A 19,914-nucleotide genomic window follows, 5' to 3' on the forward strand; every position below is an offset into this window, starting at 1 on the left:
TGTCTGACTCTTAGCAACCCCATGGACTGTAGCCTACCAGGCTCCTCCGTCCATGGGATTTTCCAGGCAAGAGTACTGGAGTGGGGTGCCATTGCCTTCTCCGGTTTTTTTTATTATAAGTAATTTAATAACAGCACATTATAGGTATCTTTACAAACCTAAGTTAGATACCTTTACAAATCTAAGTTAGATTCTTGTAACTCAAATGGCAGTAGTGCCTTTCCCATTACTCTAAAAGATCTCTGCCAATAAGTGGTATGAACTCTGCTGGGTTCTTTTATAGCATCTTTATTTCCAGTTCCACCAAATTTTCATTTATCACTTTGTCTACTGTAAGAATCCATTGGGACAAGGAAGCCCTTTTCCTTAGCCGTGTCCTAGAGGTGTGCTTCTCATATTTAAATGAATATCGATCACGTGGGGATCTTGTTAAACCTCAGATTCTGATTCAGTAGGTCTGGGTGGGGCCTGCGATTCCGAGTTGGCCATGAGCTCCCAGGGGTTGCTACTGCTGCTGGTCCAGGGAAGCCCTGCCACAGGGAGCTCCTTAAGCAGCTTTGGTGCTCGCCCCAAATGTTTACCACCATAACTTTCTCCACCCTTAGCTATCATCTTCTCAAATCAACTCTCAACCAATTGCTGAATTAAGATTAAGCCAATAGTCCCCTGGGCTTCCCTGGTGGCTCAGTGGTAAAGAATCTGCGTACACTACAGGAGACCCTGGTTTGATCCCTGGGTCGTGAAAAGCCCCTGAAGAAGGGAATGGCTACCCACTCCAGTATTTTTGCCTGGAGAATTCCATGGACAGAGGAGCCTGGTGGGCTACATTCCATGGGGTCACAAAGAATCGGACACGACTGAGTGACTAACACAATAGCCTCCAATATTGATGCTGGTTCTCTGTACTTAAAAATTTTATTTTTTTCATTTTGCCAATCAGTCTTCCTTGTTTCTGACCACTATTATTTAAATTGACACAACTGGTCACACGCTTCAACTCAGGTCCTTAATCATTCTTATAAAACAACTGTGTCACAGTTGTCATTTTCTACTTTCATTATTTTTTAATTTGTTTCCTTATAATTATTTCTTTTTAGTACTTTTAAAACTTCTGTTTTGAGGTTTATCAGATATGATGGGATTAAGAATGTTCATAAAACATCTCAAAATGAAGGACCAACATGCTATAGACTAACAATGCAGTGGTCAAGACAAAAATGACTGGGACTAACAATGCAGTGGTCAAGACAAAAATGACTGGGCACGTGTAAAGCTATTTTCTAGTGACAGGCAAACTCTTTTTGATCTGATTTGGTGCCTTATTGAAATCTGTAAAACTTAGTAAATTGAAAGCTTATGAGCAGAGGAGTTTATTTAAATGGAATAAAATGAAAACTATTTATTGTTCCTCAGTACCTGTGGTTTCCACATCTACTAGATACTGAGGAATCTGTCTCTATAGACCAGATCATTCAATCGCTTACTCTGTACCAGGGATTATTTCCGGGTAGTGGAGACTCAGTAAACAGCACCCCTCTCTATTACTTTTCTCAACTAACTAAGAAATAAGAAAGTCAGCATAAAGGACCCATCACTTTCATTTCTGGTAAGGCTGATGAAGCACATGACTTATGTTCATGGACAAGCAGAACTCCTATTACAGAACCTCAGGATAAGACTTGTCTACCCAGTCACAGAAAGTACAGGTCACCACAGTCTCCTCACCTGGCAGCCTGTCCTTATGGAGAAGAATGGCTGTTCCTTACTGGATGTTTGCACCCAAGAAAAAGAAGAGAGGATGGGGCCAGGTCCCTAATTCCCTAAACCACTAATCAGAATAGTCACCTTGGCTCTGCCAGGAAAGGCCTATCCTCACATGGCCCCCCTCATTTGCCTCATTCAATCTCAGCCCCTAGTAGATCCTGTCTTTAAAATTTTGATATTTTGTTCATCACAATTTTTTTTCATTAATTTAAAACTTTTTGAATATTGCATTAAAATATTATTTATCTTGCTTTATTAAGGTTTTTAGTTCTCCCTTAAGTTTTACACCTGCCTTACCCACCTCACCCTAGACTCAGACCCCGTTTTAAAATAAATGTGTAAGCAAATAAACAACTTCTCCCTTTTTAAATATCCATCTATTTTTGGCTGTGCTGGGTCTTCATTGTTGGGCGAGCGAGGGCTACTCTCTAGTGGTGGTGCGTGGACTTCTCATTACAGTGGCTCCTTGTTTGGAGCATGGGATCTAGGGCTCGAGGGCTTCAGTAGTTGCGGTGCACCGGCTCAGTTTCCCGGCAGCATGTGGGATCTTCCGGGACCAGGGACTGAACTAGTGTCCCTTATGTTGCAAGGCAGATTCTTAACCACTGGACCACCAGGGAAGCCCCAGATAACTTTTCCTTAATTAAGCAATTACTAAATAAATTGTCAGATAGTGTCATGTACTAAGTTGAGAAACAGGATGTATAGGAAGTGATTGGGCCAGTAACTGGAATGATCAGAAAAGATCTACATTAGAGGATGATATTTAAGCTGAGACCGAATGCCACAAAGGAGCCAGTGGTGGGATAATTTGGAGAAAAGCTTGTGAAGAGGCCTAGGAAATGAACCTAGGATTTTCAGGGAACACCACAACACACTAAAGGTTAGTGTGGCTTAAATGTCAAGGAATGATAGGTGAGTAGTCCTTACTTTAGGTAGAAGGTCAGGAAGAGTTCAAATTTTGAGACTTTGTAAGCCCAGTGAGGAGTTCGACTTTTTCCCTAAGAGCACAGAAGGATTTAAAGCAGGAAAGCGACATGATCTGATTGCTCTTTTTAAATAATTCTCTTTGGCTATTGTGTCAAGGATGCGTTGTGGGGGTGTGCATGGTGAAAGAGGAGAATCAGATCCATCAATATTTCTGGTGAAAGACGATGGTGTCTTGGACCAGGGTGATTTTAGTGAAGATGGAGAAAGAGGAGCAGGTTCTAGCAATACTTTAGAAGTTGAGTTGATTGGACTTGATGAATTAATATTCAGCAGGTGGGGAAAAGAACTGGGTAATTTCGGGTGGCTTAACAACCAGGTGGATGGTGGTGCCACTTAGTGAAATGGAAGAGGCTGGGATTAGGTTCGAAAGTGAGCTTGCAATCACATTTTGAATTTTTGGTGTTTTAGGTTTGGAGATGCCTGTTGGATACAGGTGGAGTTAATAATTGGTGTGAACTGAAGGAGGGGGAGGGAGGACTGGGCTGAAGATGGAGATCTTGGTCGTCACCCGTGCCTTGATAGAATTTACCTCATTGTAACGGACAGAAAAACCCAGGCAGAGAGCATACAAGGAGAAGGGCAGGAGACTGCACGTGCAGCCTCCGGAGAAGCAGTTAAAACAGGAGGAGGAGGAATGGACCGACAGCGTGCAAGTAGGGAGTCTTAAGACTGGGATAAGGAATGGCGTGAGAACCAGCGAGAGGTCGAGAAAAAAAATCAGAAGTAACAAATGGAAGCCACTGGTGACTCGACAAAGGCCGCCACCTTCGGTGCGAAGGCCCGAAAGCCTGCTGGGACAGGCTGACGAGAATGGAAAGTCAGGATGTCGGAACAGTCGCCACTTTCTCAAAGAAGAAACCGAAGCTCTGAGTGGTTAACTTTCACCATCCAAGGTCAGAGCCAGCGGGCTCAGATCCTGGAACCAGAGCCCAGGAGAGTGTCCGCGACAGCTGCACTCACTCAAGGAAGCGCTGAATGTAAAGCATTCTTTGACGCGGCCGCTTCTATTTTAAAGAGGAAAGGCAGCCGGCCTGGCTTGGGCGAGAACAGCGCGTCAGAGCGGCGCGCTGTCTCCGCCGGCGGGGAAGGACCGCCCCCTTTTCCCGCAGCCCGAGCCGGCGCGCCCCACTGCGGCTGCGCGGGCCGGGGAGGGGCGGGGACGCGGAAGAGGCCGCGCCGCGGGGACGAGCAAGGGCGGGGGCGGGGCCGGCCGCGGGGGCGAGCAAAGGGCGGGGCGGGGGCGGGGCCGGCCGCGGGGGCGAGCAAGGGCAGAGTGGGAACGCGGAAGGGTCGCGCCGCGCGGGCGAGCAAGGGCGGGGGCGGGGCTGGCGCGTCTGGTGCGGGGCGGGGACGCGGAAGGGGCCGCGCCGCGGGGACGAGCAAGAGCGGGGGGCGGGGCCGGGCGCGGGGCGTGCGGTGACAGGTGCGGGGGGGAGGCGGCAGCCTGAGCAGCGAGACGCGGCGGCGATGCTGGAGACCCTGCGCGAGCGGCTGCTGAGCGTGCAGCAGGATTTCACCTCCGGGTGGGTACACGGTGGGGGGCGGAAAGGGGCCCGCACGGCCGGGCCGGGGAGCCGGGACGCCGCCTCCGCGCACCCACCCATCTCGCGCCCACCACTCCCATCTCGCGCCCACCACTCCCCTCACCCAACCTCGGGCCTCCCGTCCGCGCCCGGGCGGGGACAGTAGCCAACTTTCTGGCGTCGGCCTGGCCGCACGAAGTAACTTAGGTCCCGCCGGGCAGGCTCAGACCCGCGCGCCGGGGCCGGGAGCGGGTCCGGAAGGCTGCGGGCGGCCGGGGGTCGGGCGACCCTTCCCCGGCCGGCCCGAGAAGGGTCGGGTGAGAGGCGAGCGCGCCCCACCCCCACGAGGAACGGTGACCCCGCGCCCCCTCCCACGCCGCCGAGACCCCTCCAGGCCGCCGGGCCCGGCCGGAGTCCTGTCCGCCCCCGCGCGCGGAGGCTGAGCGCCTCTTCTTCCCCTTTTGCTTTCTCTCTCTACCTCGGGTTCAGCGCCTCAGTGAAGAAACTCTCGGGCCACAGAAACCCCAAAATTGGCGATCCTGTTCATGCCTTAGTGGTGACGCGCACGCGGACCTAGCGGTTCCCGAACTTTGCTTGGAACCTCCTGGCAACCATCCTGGTGCATGCCCGGGTCGCAAAGGATACCAGCTACACCAGGCTGAGGATGGGGGTTCGAAAGACCTCCCCCCCCGCCAGGTGATTCCAGTTTGGCGTAGACTCTAACGCCAGGGGCCCTGGGATCTTATCTCTACCACTGAAGCCAACGCGTTTCTGCAAGTTTCTCTGCCTCACTTTCCGCGACTATTACAACAACGGAGATGATGAAGATGGTTTTCTCATCTCGCAGGGTAATTGTGAGGATGAATGAACTAACGTGTAAAACAACGCACTCACGTTGTGTCACTGTTGTTATTAGTGCTTAATTCAACTTTTCCATTTCTTCCCAAAGGGTGTCACTTTGATAAAGGATGCGTCTGTCACCTTTAGATTACGGATCCGGTGGCGAAACCTCTGCCTATGAGGGCCTCTCCATCATGTTTTACATTTCTGATGAGAAAGATGTTAGCTACAATTGTATCTTAGTGGACAAAAATGTTTACATTGTTTGCCTTTTAGGTGCTGAGTAGCAACAGGCAAATACTTGAGTACTTACATGTAAAGTATTTTTGGTAGTCTTGGTTTGGTGTCCTTAAGAATGTTAATTGCAGATGTCCTAGGAGTCATTGATTGAAGCTGTGCTTGATTGCTTGCATGCTTGCATTCCCCGCCCCCCCTCACATTTAAAAACTAACTTATTTTCAGAATGTAAATTACTGAAACGTTGGGGTATAATGCTGCAACGGTAGCATGAGAACAGTTGGTCGCAGATAAGCCCACCTGGTACAGCCCTCCTGTTATTACCTCAAGAAATTGCTTGATGGTGTAACAGTCTATTTTCTGGGAGTTACAGCTACTGAAACTTAACAGGCCAGGTGGTTGCCTCTGAACCCATTCATTCTTTGAACTTTGCTCAGGAAGGTTCAACTCACCTAGGAATATGGATTCTCCCAGACTATCCTGGGAGATCTGGAAAACCTGAATTGAGGGTTGAGTTACAGAGAAGGGTGGAGGGGATCTGGTTAGAACGCCTTCTCAAAAACTGAATTTACCTGAAGTATGCCGGAAAGTGGGGCCAGTTTGGGATTGGACATCCTGAGAGGGCTTCCATTCCATGAAGGCCTTTCATGGGCTTCCTTGTACAGGTCACTCTGAGCCGACAAGCCACTGGACCAGCAGTCTGTGCCGTTAGCCTGTCACCTGGGAGAGAAATCACTCCTCCTCAAGGTGAAATTAAACACGGCTGTATGTGTATATTGCATGAAGGCACTGAGGGTTTCAGAGATGAAAGCAACACGGCCTTTGCCTCTCAAAACCACCAGACTGGACCTAGCGTTCCTTTAGAACACTTGGTATTGGTGCCCATGGAAGCCAGAGCAGCTGGCTTACAAAATAATTGGGAACGTCTACTGTTGGGTTTGCCCTCGGAACTCAGTAGGGGAAAGGTGGGTGCTTTCCTGAGCTCTTTCACTGTGGAGCTTCACAGTAGCCCAGAGCAACAGCCTGTCTTCAGAGACTTTTCTGCTCATTTTCAGTTTCCAGAAATTCATATAACTGGAGCTGAAATGTAGGCAGTTTACTGTTTTTCAAGTATAATATTTTCAAGTAGAATATTCTTTATCAGGCTCACAAGAGAATGCCACATTAGTGGTTAAAGCATGTGTGAACACTGAATTTCAACCTTCCATTCGAACTTAGAAAAAAGTCAGCTTCAAGGGACTGTAGGTTGTCCATGGACTCATGATCTTTTTTCATCAAGTTTTATTCATCATAATGGTTATGTCAAAATCAAGGTAAGCCTAGAAATTATGTTGCTTTCTTTCTGGGCTAACTGGGCATTTATCTGGAGCAGGGACAGAGGGGACTGGCTCCCAGCTTCACTCTTTGCCCCTCGCCTACGTGCGTCCTCACCTGGGTTTATCTCCCCCGAAGCTCTGGGAGCCTTTTGGAGAGTTCACAGAGAAACTCTGCTCATTAAAGGCTGGCTTGAGCTCTGAGGGAAACTTCTGGACACACTGAAGCACTTTTCTTCAAATCCACTCTGGTCTTTTGATTTTTTTTTTTTTTTTTTTTAAACCTTCAGAGCAGTTATGACCCACGGCCTTAGAATTGATGTATTCAGGCGTGCAAACCCCTTCAGGAAACTCAAAATCAGATTTACCAAGGGTTTACAGCTGCCTGTCACTGCCTGGCATTTCCTGTCTGTAATGCTCCGGGTTCTTTGGATAGGGAGGAACAGAAGTTCACAGCTGTTACTTGTTGCAACTAGGCAGTGGGTGTTTGCTTCTCAGGGCTCAGAGCCCCCTTTGCCCTGACCTCCGGCCCTGCCCGCTGTGCTCATTTCTCTTCTCCCTTCCCGTAGTATCATAACCTCAAAGGAGAGCATCTAACAGTCCAGTTCACAGTGTGGTAAAATGGTGAGGTTTTGCCTCAAATGCTGGCTCTTCCTTGATTACTTACCTTTTAATATAAACAGGGGAAAAAAAACCTTAATATTCAACTTATTACTGAGTTCCTACCAAGTGTCAGACACCAGTCTAGGAAGTCAAAGTCTTATCATAGAAGTTTTTTTCACTTTATTAAAAAAAAAAAAAAGATGAGGCCACATGCCCAGTTTTGCCTGCTCTTTGCCAGTGTCTGTGTTGGGCCAGATCCTGGGGCTACAAGCTTGACTAAAGCAGGGTCTGCCCTCCAAATGCCCTAGCCTGGTGGTAACATAAAGCAGAGGAAGTGAACGTGGAAGATACAGGTGGTGTGGATTGTGAGCTCAGAGGAGTCATTGGTTGAGATGCTTCAAAGGAGAGCTGACTTCTAGACTGGCCTGGAAGAATGAGGAGTGATGAGGCTAGATTTGGCTGACGGATTTCAGGGACGAAACTCTTGTGGGAGAGGAACCTGGAAAGGAAGTTTAGTGTCTGATAATAGAGGGTCGTCAGTGCTTTGCAAATTAATTCATTTAGAAAATATTTATTGAGCCCTTACCTGTTGATGGGGCTTCCCTAGTAGCTCACATGCTACTGCAACCTGCCTGCAATGCAGGAGACCCAGGTTCAGTCCCTGAGTTGGGAAGATCCGTTGCGGAAGGGAATGGCTACTCCCTCCAGCATTCTTGCCTGGAGAATTCCATGGACAGAGGAACCTGGCAGGCTGGAGTCCATGGGGTCGCAAAGAGTCAGACGCAACTGAGTGACTAACACTTAACACCTGTTGACAGAGGTACTAGGGTTACAGCAGGGAATGCACATCAGACAGCAAATAATGGCCCTGCCCTCACTCAACTGGCAGGAGGCCAAATATCTAGACGGTCAGAAGTACTGTTGCTATAAACAAAGCAGGTTCAGGGGTTGGGTGGGGCTAGGAGGATTGCTGTCTTATATAGGATGGTCATGGCTTGTTTTTAGGTTGACTAATCTTCTGAAGGTTTTTGTGGAGGAGAGCAGCCTGAGCCTTCCTGTATTTGTGGAAGAATAATTTGAGAGGCAGGGTGACGGGAGGACTAGAGATGGGGAACGGAGATTATTTAGGAGGCTATAATTATGGAGCAGATGAGAGATGATGAAAAGGCAGCGCTGGTGGAAATTTGACGGAGGGAATAATGACAGGCACTGGTCGATTTCATAAAAAATGAGACTAGCAAGTGAAAAAGGTGGAGAAATTGAAGATGTTAATTTTGGAGTATCTTAGTGGTGTCATTTACCAACAGAGAAGTTGAGCAGTTTTGAGCAAGAAGTAGCAGTTGACAGTGAATGTGTTGCGAAGTCCAAGAAGCAGTGGGAAATTCAGGAAGCACTGAGGAAAGAGGTCAGGACCGACTGGGTGCATTCAGAGTGATTAAGATAGAGACTCTCCACTTCCTGAGTCTGTGACTTGTGTGTGAGTCTCTCAGCCATCAGAGCTTTGGGGTCCTGTGCACTGTTAAGTGTGATTGATGCTTTTGTGTTTCCTGATTTTGACTTTAAAAAAGAAAAAAAAAATGGGGAAAATATAATAGATTGCATTTGTATTCATAAACAGAATTTAAAGTCGGAATAATAGAGGCATGAAAATGTTACAGGACAAAATACGCTAATTAATACATTCTGTGGTGTTTTAAAGCAGCCATCCTGGCCTTTCATAATAGCTGATGGGCTTATATGAGTAGGACATTGAAGTCCAGGTACGTGGAATGCCATCGAGGTCCCCCATGCCATCAAGTCAGGCCCAGAAAGCCACTTCCTGCTCAGCAGTCCTTGCCGAGTTCCACCTTTCATTCTGTGAAACTACTTTTTAAACTTTTTGTCCAAGAGGTTTTGCTGGTTATCTCCATTTCTTAAGAAGATGCCTCCATCTTAGTATTTGCTGTAAAGCTTAAAAAAAATAATAAATGTGCTGCGGTCAAACTAAGGTCAGTCTTTGAAACAATCTCAAAATACTGTAGTGTGATGATGAATTTGAAAGCAAGTGCTTCGGACTCTGAAGTTCTTATTGCTTGCTTTGAGTAGGAAATAATTGAGAGGTGGCTTACTTCGAAGTCTATGTATGAATATACTCATGCAGTGGCACTCCCGTCTCTCTGGGGGTGTGCTGTGTTGTGAAGAAGGCTAGGAACAGAGGAGAAGCCTTTTATGGGAACTGGTGCATTGGGGGACCTCTGTTTTATTTTACCTTGGCCCTGAAATGTACATAGCTTCTTTCTTGATGGTGATCATTTTTATTATACTTGCTGATCATTTTTATTATACTTTTTGTTTGAATTGCCTCTATAATTTATAGTTACAGCCTGCTGCCAGAGTCATATTTGGAATTTCCTTTAATTCTTGTGGCAAATCATTATGGTCAGTATAATGCTCCTGTTTTATGGTTTAGGAAACTGGGGAATTGCACTCAGACCAGTATTTCCTTCTCAGCGTGGCAAGACACTGTGGAACTTGATTAATGGGTTGTTTCCAGCACAGAATCACTGTGAGAAACTTGAGAGTTATCCCCAGATAAAAATGTAAGCTCCTGTCAGTTGAATTCTGGGTTTGGGGTATGCACTTCAGAAAGGATCTTTTTGCTTTTGGGAGGATTACTTGTTAAATTTTCAACTGAAAAAGTGTTCCATTGACTATTTTTATCCTTTCCTTAACTTTTTTCACTGTTTCCAACTTTCTTCTTGCAACTTTGTTTTCTCCAGCAGTTTCTATTCTGAATTTGGCATATTGATGATTTACATGGAAAAGATGTGATGAGAAAAGATGAATGTCTACAAGACTGTTTCTTGTTATGAAAACTTTAAAACATTTTTATCTATTTATTTATTTGGCTGTGCTGGGTGTGGCTATGCTAGCTCTTCTCTAGTTGTGGCGAGCAGAGACTGCTCTTTGGTTGCACGGGCTTCTCATTGAGGTGGCTTCTCTTGTGGAGCACAGGCTCTAGAGCGCACGGGTTCGGTAGCTGTGGTGTGCGTTAGTCACTCAGTCGTGTCCGACTCTGCGACCCCATGGACTGTAGCCCACCAGGCTCCTCTGTCCATGGGATTCTCCAGGCAAGAATACTGGAGTGGGTAGCCATTCCCTTCTCCAGGGGATCTTTCCGACCCAGGGATCGAACCCAGATCTCCTGAATTGCAGGCAGATTCTTTACCATCTGAGCTTCCAGGGAAGCCCCAGTAGCTGTGGTACATGGACTCAGTTGTTGCGGCTCCCAGGCTTTAGAGCACAGGCTCAGTATTTGTGGCACATGGGCGTAGTTGTCCCATAGCATGTGAGACCTTCCCAGACCAGAAATCAAACTCATGTTTCCTGCATTGGCAGGTGGATTCTTTACCACCGAGTCACCAGGGAAACCCCAAAACTTTTTTTTTTAAACAAAGTTTTAAACATGTACAAAAATATACAAAGTGAGCTCCATATATATTATTCAGCTACAACAATTAATTATTGTCACATTTACTCAGTCTCTCCCTTACTTATAGAGTATGAGCTTCCCTGGTGGCTCAGACGGTAAAGAATCCACCTGCAATTCAGGAGACATGGGTTTGATCCCTGGGTTGGGAAAATCCCCTAGAGGAGGGCATGGCAACCCTCTCCAGTATTCTTGCCTGGAGAATCCCATGGACAGAGGAGCCTGGTGGGCTGCAGTCCATGGGATCTCAAAGACTCGGTCGGACATGACTGAGTGACTAACTCTATTTATAGAGTAAACCTCAGACTTAGTTCTCACCTCTCTCATAAATCAATTTTTATCTTAAAAAAATGCATTATATAAATGCAATACCAATATCATACCTAACAAAATTAATACTAATTCTATGATATTATCAATTATCCAGTCCATAATCAAATTTCCTGGTTCTTAAAAGTATCGTTTTACAGTTGATTTGTTCAAATCCACATCAAATAAGTTCCACACATTATAGTTGGTTAAAGACCAATTTTTAAAGCAGATGGTTGTTAAGGAGCCACCTGGGGAAGCTCTTACCCTTTCAATAATTTTATTTTCAGCTCCCTGTAAGCTTCCTCCTTTCTGTTTCATTCCAAACCAATTTTTTCTTTCTTTTGGATAAGTGTGGAGGAGAACCCCAAATTTGATAATTACAATTGAGAATTTACAGCTTTTTTCAGAAATAAATATTTGAAATACTACCCTAGAGATTTTCTAGGTTGCATAATGAATGGTCCAAAGATGATCTTAGCAGTTTTCTTCAATATCCTTGTTACCATATGAATTGTCCCAAATCACTGAAAATAATGCTAGAATCATTTTGACTGATGCACTGCTGTGTCTGCTTGTTCTAGTACAATTCTACCTGGGATGTCACAACCAAGTGCCTTTCTCAGATTCTGGAGTGGAAATGGTTGAATGGCTGTCAAAATAACTTTCCTGAGCTGTTGCTTAATCTTAGTTTAAGCTGGATTTACTGGTTTCCAAGCTAAGCTTGAAATTTTTTATTGTTTTTCTAGGACAGGTTAGACTTTCTAAATTCAACTCATCTGGAGAGATGTCTACAAATAGTTTTGTATTAAAGAGGTTGCTAAGTCTTTTTTTTTTTTTTTTTACATTGTAGAGGAATTGATCTCATCAATGTTTTAGTTTTGAAAAAGAACATAGAATAATATATTAAAAAAACTCTTGGTGTGAAATTGATACTGCAACTTGTTGAAAAATGGCATTTGATATTGGAAGTCCCTTTCTGGTTTTGAGCTAGGCACCATCGACCAAAAAGCTGGACTCCTCTGTCAGCACGTACACGTACAGCTGTGCACAGCAGAGGGTTGGGGCATTCTAGGAGAGTCAGCTGGTACTCTAGGACAGCTTCTAGCAGATTGCAGTGAAGCATCTTGAGGAGGCAGCACCTGTGTCCGTTTTACAAAGGCTTTGTGGGGCTAGCTGGGGTACTGTAGCCTGTGCTTCAGACTCTGTTTGGAAGTGAGTATTTGTGGAAGTAATCAGATTAACAAGAACATGTCCAGATGTCTTCATTGTATGTGGGTTTATCTCATAGTTGAGCTCGCACTTTTTGGCAGTCTGTTATATGATACAGAGTCCACAGTCAAAAGGAGGTAAAAATGGGCTGATGAAGTAAAATATATATATATATGTATATATAATACAAAGTTTATGAACGTCATATTTTACATATAGAAAAGCCTATTTAATTTTTTTATGTATGCATTTCTAGCCCATTTATGTTTTCCAGCCCAATAATTTAAAAAAGCAAATAGAAGGGGAGTAGGCTTCCCAGGTGGCGCTAGTGGTAAGAAAACAAACAACCCGCCTGCCAATGCAGGAGACGTACGAGGTACAGGTTCTATCCCTGGGTCAGGAAGATTCTCTGGAGGAGGACACAGCAACCCACTCCAGTATTCTTGTCCAGAGAATCCCCTGGACAGAGGAACCTGGCAGGTTACGGTCCATGGAAGTTGCAAAGAGTCACTGAAACGACTTAGCACTCACACAGGCTGCTATAGTTAAATAGCTAGCAGAAGCAGTAAGTAGTAGCTGATACGATGACCAGTGGTAGAGATGGAAAATTTTAATTTTTAAAAAACAGCTATAGGATCCTGAACAGACTCCCAAAACCACTGTAGATTGGTTTCAGGTTGGCAAATGATGAGGCATTCCTAGCTCAGAAACATCTAAGGAATGTACTGTTTTGTTGCGAAATGCAGTCAGTGGTGTTCATAATAATGACCCTAAATTTTCAGAAAATGTACCAACTCCTCTTTAATGAAAGAGGTTTGTAATGTATTTTAGAAACTTTTTCAATAGCTAAAATTTCTCAGAATGTTGGCACTTAGAGAGTGCTTAGTATAGAATCACTTTAAAATGTGTTGGTTAGACAAAGAAAACAGACATACGGACATGGAGGGGGCCGGGTGGGGTTGGGGGGAGAAGAGGGTGGGACAAATGGAGAGAGTAGCATGGAAACATATACACTACCATGTGTGAAATGGGTGGCCATGGGGAATTTGCTGTATGACTCAGGGAACTCAAACCACAGCCTCTGTAACAACCTAGAGAGCTGGGATGGGGTGGGAGGTGCGAGGGAGGTTCAAGACGGAGGGGACATATGTATACCTATGGCTGATTCATGTTGATGTATGGCACAAACCAACACAATGTTGTAAAGCAATTATCCTTCAATTAAAAATAAATTTTATAAAATGTGCTGCTTAGATATTTTTTATTACTGATCAAGTTCACCTATGGGGACCACTCTCTTTTTTTCTGATGTTTCCAGAGTAGTGAGGCTTCTTTAGTCCAGTCATATTTAGGAAATGTTTCTAGAAAATGGATTTGGGGCAAGAAAAATATAAAAATATTTGCTGCAAATTTTCCACTTGTGGTGTCTTATATACAGTATACAAATATTTGTTGTCTGTAGAGGTGCTTAATTCTTTCTAAAAAAAAAAAGTATTAACTTTTCCAACCAGAAATTTTATCAGCTATGAAATTTGGATTTGAAAGTTTCTTAAACTGTAAAAATGTGATATTTTATACTTGTTGAATTATAGGCTGAAGACTTTAAGTGACAAGTCAAGAGAAGCTAAAGTAAAAAACAAACCCAGGTAAGCATGTTCTGTTTTACTTTACTATGACTTAAATTTCATGCAATTTTTGGTTACAGTCATGATAGTATAATTAATGTATTTTACATCTGTTGAGTGCATCTGACTAAACAGTTTATTGATTCTTTCTAAATTTTCTAACACTGGAAATTTTTCTGATAAAATTGTAAAATGGTTGAAAAAGTGACAGGTAATTGTTTTACTCTATGACAGCCAATGGTTATTTGATCACAATCATTTTTATTTGTATGTTAAGAGCAAAGCAAAAATTCTCCATTACTGAGAAGCAAATTAATAATGAAACAGTACTTGGCAAGTGAGCCTCTTCAGCTGTGTTATCTGTTTTATATGAAAACAGTAGTATTGTGCAGTTTTTTTTTTCATTTTTTTAAATAAAGTAACGCACATTACTAAACTTCACTTTAAGGCTAGCAATGGGGACTTCCCTGGTGTTCCATTAATTAAGACTCCACCCTGACAGTGCAGGGAGCACAGGTTGGATCCCTGGTGAGGGAACTAAGATCCTGCATGCCATTTGGCACAGCCAAAAAATTTTTAAAAAGCCTAGAGATGAGGAGCTTTAAAAAATTTTCTTGTTAGCTAGAATTCTATTAAAGTGTTTATTATAGTGTGCTAAAAATCTGCAGGGCAAAGTGATGGCTAATAGTACGTTGCAGTATATTAACTTTGGAATAAGAGCTTCCCTGGTGGCTTAGTGGTAAAGAACCCGCCTGCCAAAGCAGGAGGCACAGGTTTGATCCCTGGCTCAGGAAGATCCCCTGGAGAAGGAAATGGCAACCCACTCCAGTATTCTTGTCTGGGAAATCCTATGGACAGACGAGCCTGGTGGGCTACAGTTCATGGGGTTGCAAGAGAGTCGGACCCAACTTAGTGACTAAATAACAACTTTGGAATAATAGTACATTTTTCTAAAAGTTTAGATCAGTTGTCATTAACGATTTAAAAATATTCCGCATTATGATTGACAGCATCAAAATTATTGTGTGTAACTTTTTTTTAAGTTGGCCTAAAGCAGCATCAGTTTTTAATAAAATAAGTGTTTCTTTTGGCAGGACTGTCCCATGTTTGCCGAAGTACTCTGCTGGACTAGAATTACTTAGCAGGTAAGTGTTTTCATTTAAATAAAAAGTTATGCTTCTATTATCTAAAAGTATTTTATAATTCTAAAGGTAGACACCTTAAAACAACTAAATTTTACCTTAACATAGAGATTGTGTCCCTCAGGGGCTTTTACATTTCACTGATTAATACAAAGGCCGTTCAGATTTTGAGCATATTGATCACTATTATATATACTCATCGAAGTCTGGTGTGGGATTCCTGCCCACAGTAGTAGATATAATGGTCATCTGAGTTAAATTCACCCATTCCAGTCCATCTTAGTTCGCTGATTCCTAGAATGTCGACGTTCACTCTTGGCATCTCCTGTTTGACCACTTCCAATTTGCCTTGATTCATGGACCTAACATTCCAGGTTCCTATGCAATATTGCTCTTTACAGCATCGGACCTTGCTTCTATCACCAGTCACATCTACAAGTGGGTATTGTTTTTGCTTTGGCTCCATCCCTTCATTCTTTCTGGAGTTATTTCTCCACTGATCTCCAGTAGCATATTGGGCACCTACCGACCTGGGGAGTTCCTCTTTCAGTGTCCTGTCATTTTGCCTTTTCATACTGTTCATGGGGTTCTCAAGGAAACAATACTGAGGTGGTTTGCCATTCCCTTCTCCAGTGGACCACATTCTGTCAGACCTCTCCACCATGATCCGTCCGTCTTGTGTGGCCCCACAGGGCATGGCTTAGTTTCACTGAGTTAGACAAGGCTGTGGTCCATGTGATCAGATTGGCTAGTTTTCTGTGATTATGTTTTCAGTGTGTCTGCCCTCTGATGCCCTCTCACAACACCTACTGTCTTACTTGGGTTTCTCTTAGCTTGGACGAGGGGTATCTCCTCACGGCCACCCCTCCTGACCTTGAACGTGGAGTGGCTCCTCTTGGCCCTCCTGCGCCCGCACAGCTGCCACTCCTTGGACGTGGGGTTGCTCCTCTCGGCCGCCGCCAAGATAATAATGGAACATTATTCAGCCACAAAATGGAATGAAGTGCTGAGGCATGCTACATCTTGCACATTTTGAATAAAACTTAAAAACATGATGCTAAATGTGAGGAATCAACAAAAAAGGCACATAGTGTATGGTTGCATATGATATGTCCAGAACAGGCAGAAGGATAGTGTTTGCCAAGATTTGGAGAAGAGAGGGGAATGACTAATGACTGCTAATGGATATGGCGTTTCTTTTCAGGGTGATGAAATGTTTTGAAATCAGTGGTGATAATTGCCCCAACTCTGTGAATACGCTGTGAATTATGCACTTTAAAAGCATGAATTTTATGCTTTAAATTAAAACTCAACTGAGCTGTTATGAAAATAAGTATGTGGTTTGCACGTGTTGTTATATGCAGTTCTGTATGTAGTGACGTGGCATCTGATGGCTAAGTGGTAGCCATGTGTGCAGTAGAAGGTACGCTCCTTCGCCTTATCTGCGTGTGTCATGGCACAGTCATCTATGCCTACCTTTTGCTTTCTGTTTTCTAGCTTTATATTCAGTTTCTTTTTATGCTTGCTGAATCTGGGGATTTTTTTCTTTCTCTAGGTGCTTAATTTGACTTTAATTTCCTGCTTGTTTTTTGTTGAGTGAGGAACATAAGTGATTTTGAAAGGAGGTAGAATACAAATCAATCCAAGGCATATGGTTTGCATGTTATCTTTATATTTTTTTAATCTAGTGATTTAGTTGAAACAGCTTCATTGAAAATTGTTTATTTCAGAGGTGTAGACTTCTCTGTGTGGTAGTTTTGGGGTACTTTTGGGGACTTAATGTGAAAAATTGACAACCATGTCTATAATGTGTCTATTCACTGCACTGAGACACAGTGTTTTCTCTCTGAAACTAGTACTGAGTGGAGGAGAGACCATTTTAAATATCTAAATCATAAATTTTTTTAGATTGTTAAAATACTGTGTAAAACACTATAACATAAAATTTTGCCATCTGAACCATTTTTAAGTGTACAACCCACTAATGTCAACCACATTCACATTGTTGTACAGCCAGTCTCCAAGAGGCTTTTCATCTTGCAAAACTCTGCCACTGGCAACCATAATTCTCTTTCTATAAATTTGACTACTTTAGGTACCTTTTGTAAGTGGAATCATGCAGTACTTGTCTTTTTGTGGTTGGCTTATTTCACTTAATATATTTTCAAGTTTCATTCATATAAAATGTAAAAATTTCCTAATTTCTTCCAGTTTTATTGAGATTTAATCGGCATATACATACCACTAAGTAAGTTTAAGGTATTGCTGCATAATGATTTGACTTACACACATCATGAGATGATTGCCACAGTGAATTTAGTGAGCATTCACCATCTCATATAGATAAAAAAGAAAAGAAAAAGAAAAAAATGTTTTCCTTGTGATGAGAACTCAGAATTTATTCCAGCAACTTTCGTGTATTATGTCCAGTATTGTTAATTATATGAATAACGTACACTACATCCCTGGTACACTTTTACAGACTAGAAGTTTGTACCTTTTCACTGCCTTCATTCAATTCCCTGTCCGTCCACCTTGGGTAACCACAAATATAATCTCTTTTTCTACTTGTTTGCTTGCTTGTGTTTGAAGTAAAATTGACTTACAATACTTTGTTCCTGGTACACAGCATAGTTATTTGATGTTTCTGTACGTTACACAGTGATCACCACCATCATCACCACTAATTCAAAGGAAATGCCTTCCTTTTTAAGGCTGAATAATATCCTATTGTATGAATATGCCATATTTTGCTTATACCTTCATCTATTAATGGACACAAGTGATTTTTTGGCTATTGTGAATAATTCTGCTATGAACATGGGTGTGCAAATATCTCCTTATGACCCAGCTTTCAGTTTTTGGTGGTGTATCCTCAGAAGAGGAAATGCTGAATCAGATGGTAATTCTACTTTAATTTTTTGAAGAACCAATATACTGTTGAGCAGCTGCACTATTTTATATTCCCCTGTGTGTGTTAGTCTCGCAGTCATGTCTGGTCGCTCGGTCGTGTCTGACTCTTTGCCACCCATGGACTGCAGCCCGCCATGCTTCTCTGTCCATGGGATTCCCAGGCAAGAATACTGGAGTGGCTGCCATTTCCTTCTTCAGGGGATCTTCCCAACCCAGGGATAGAACCCATGTCTCCTGCATTGTAGGCAGATTCTTTACTATCTGAGCCACCGGGACAGTGCACATATTTCCAGTTGCCATTTCTCCACATCCTCACCAAAACTTGTTTTGGGGTTTTTTGTTTGCTTGAGGTTTTTGTTTTTGTTTTTTTTTTTGCCATTCTCTTGGTGTGAAGTGGTGTCTTGTCGTGGTTTTGATTTTCATTTCCCTAACGATGATGATGGTGATCTTCTCATGTGCTTGTTGGCCATTTATATATCTTCTTTAGAGAAATATCTATTCAAGTCCTTTGCTTATTTTTGGATAGAGTTGTATTTGTTTTTGTCAAGTGTTGGGTGTTTTCTGAATATTCTGGATGTTAATCATTTGTCAGATATGTGATTTGTAAATATTTTCTTCCATTTTATTGGTTGCCTTTTATCTATTGATTGTATTCTTTGATGCACAAAAGTGTCTGATTTTGATTAAGTCCAATTTGTCTATTTTCTTTGTTGCCTGTGCCTTTGGTGTTATATCCAAGAAATCATTACCAAATCTAACGGCAAGAAGCTCATGTTTTCTTCTAAAAAATTTTATAGTTTTGGATCTTATGTTTGGATTTTTTGATCCATTTTTATTTAATTTTTGTTGATGGTGTTAAGAGTCCAGCTTCATTCTTTTGCCTGTGGATGTGCAGTTTTCCCAGCACCAGCATATTTGTTGAAAAGACTATCCTTTCCCCATTTAATCATCTTGGCACACTTGTCAAAAGTTATTTGACGATACATGCAAGGGTTTATTTCTGGGCTCTATTTCATTGACGTATATGTCTCCCGTTATGCCAGTACCATACTTTTGATTATTGTAGCTTTCTAGTAAGTTTTGAAATTAAGAAGTGTGTGTCTTCCAACTTTGTTCTTCTTTTCAAGATTGTTTTGGCTTTTTAGGATCCCTTGATATTTCCTATGAATTTTATGATGAATTTATGAAAATATCCTATTTCTCTTCATATTTTCACCCACTAATTTTAGCATATATTACAGTGCTTGCCTGAAATAATTCATTGTGTTTACCAAATGGTGATTTTCTATTTTTCTCATTTTTTTCTATCATTATTTATTGGAATTCTACTGTAAGGAAGAGGGTTTCACTTCTGCCCCATTCATTTATTTGGTTGTTTATTTAAATCACTATAAGCTCATGGCTGTTGGTTTTCATCTATGGCTCTAACCCGTTTCTACCATTCTTTTTTCTACCAAATCCAGTGTCCTGGATTTGGCACCTAGAAGCCCCTTCAAGCTGATGTCTGTGTGTTTGCAGAATGTCCCCATTACTTTTTGAGCTTTTCCTTTCTGAGACCACAGGTCGTATTTTAGATAGGATTTTTTAATGTGTGGCTTTTATTTTGAATTTTTTTTTTTCTTAGATATGAAGACACATGGGCTGCACTCCACAGAAGGGCCAAGGAATGTGCAAGTGCTGGAGAGGTAAAGCATTGGCTCATCTTATACTTATGGGAAAAATATACTTTAGCAGTCTTAAATGCTTGTTTTTAAGAAATTAAATTTATAATTGTGTTAAAATGTTTGACAGGACATTGTAAAGTGAATTTTGAAGTTGATTATGAAGCACCCTAAATAAAGCACTTTTTTGTAATTTTTCAGTCAAGTAATTTAGTTAGCTTAGAGAGTTTATAACTTTTATTCTAGAGTCGCAAGTGACTGTTCGGTTCATTGAGGTATAATGCTTTAAATGTGAGGTCTGGTACCTTTGCAG

General features: G+C 42.6%; 1 protein-coding gene across 3 annotated transcripts in view; it reads left to right on the forward strand.

The window, feature by feature from the left end:
- Positions 1 to 4,120: 4,120 nt before the first annotated feature.
- Positions 4,121 to 19,914, forward strand: part of DTNBP1 (dystrobrevin binding protein 1) — a 99,337-nt gene continuing 83,543 nt past the window's right edge. The window contains exons 1-4 of one of the 3 annotated variants that reach the window (XM_081518223.1): positions 4,121 to 4,277; positions 13,853 to 13,906; positions 14,980 to 15,030; positions 19,565 to 19,625. In XM_081518223.1, the coding sequence (XP_081374349.1) occupies positions 4,222 to 4,277; positions 13,853 to 13,906; positions 14,980 to 15,030; positions 19,565 to 19,625 (222 nt within the window). In that variant the 5' untranslated portion in view covers positions 4,121 to 4,221. Of the gene's footprint in view, positions 4,278 to 12,618; positions 12,674 to 13,851; positions 13,907 to 14,979; positions 15,031 to 19,564; positions 19,626 to 19,914 lie in introns of those variants that run through there. The other 2 variants (XM_081518224.1, XM_081518226.1) reach the window with 2 other exon arrangements.

This window comes from Giraffa tippelskirchi, chromosome 8, assembly GCF_054371585.1.
Source record: "Giraffa tippelskirchi isolate mGirTip1 chromosome 8, T2T-mGirTip1v1.2.pri, whole genome shotgun sequence".
Classification (NCBI taxonomy): Eukaryota; Metazoa; Chordata; class Mammalia; order Artiodactyla; family Giraffidae; genus Giraffa; species Giraffa tippelskirchi.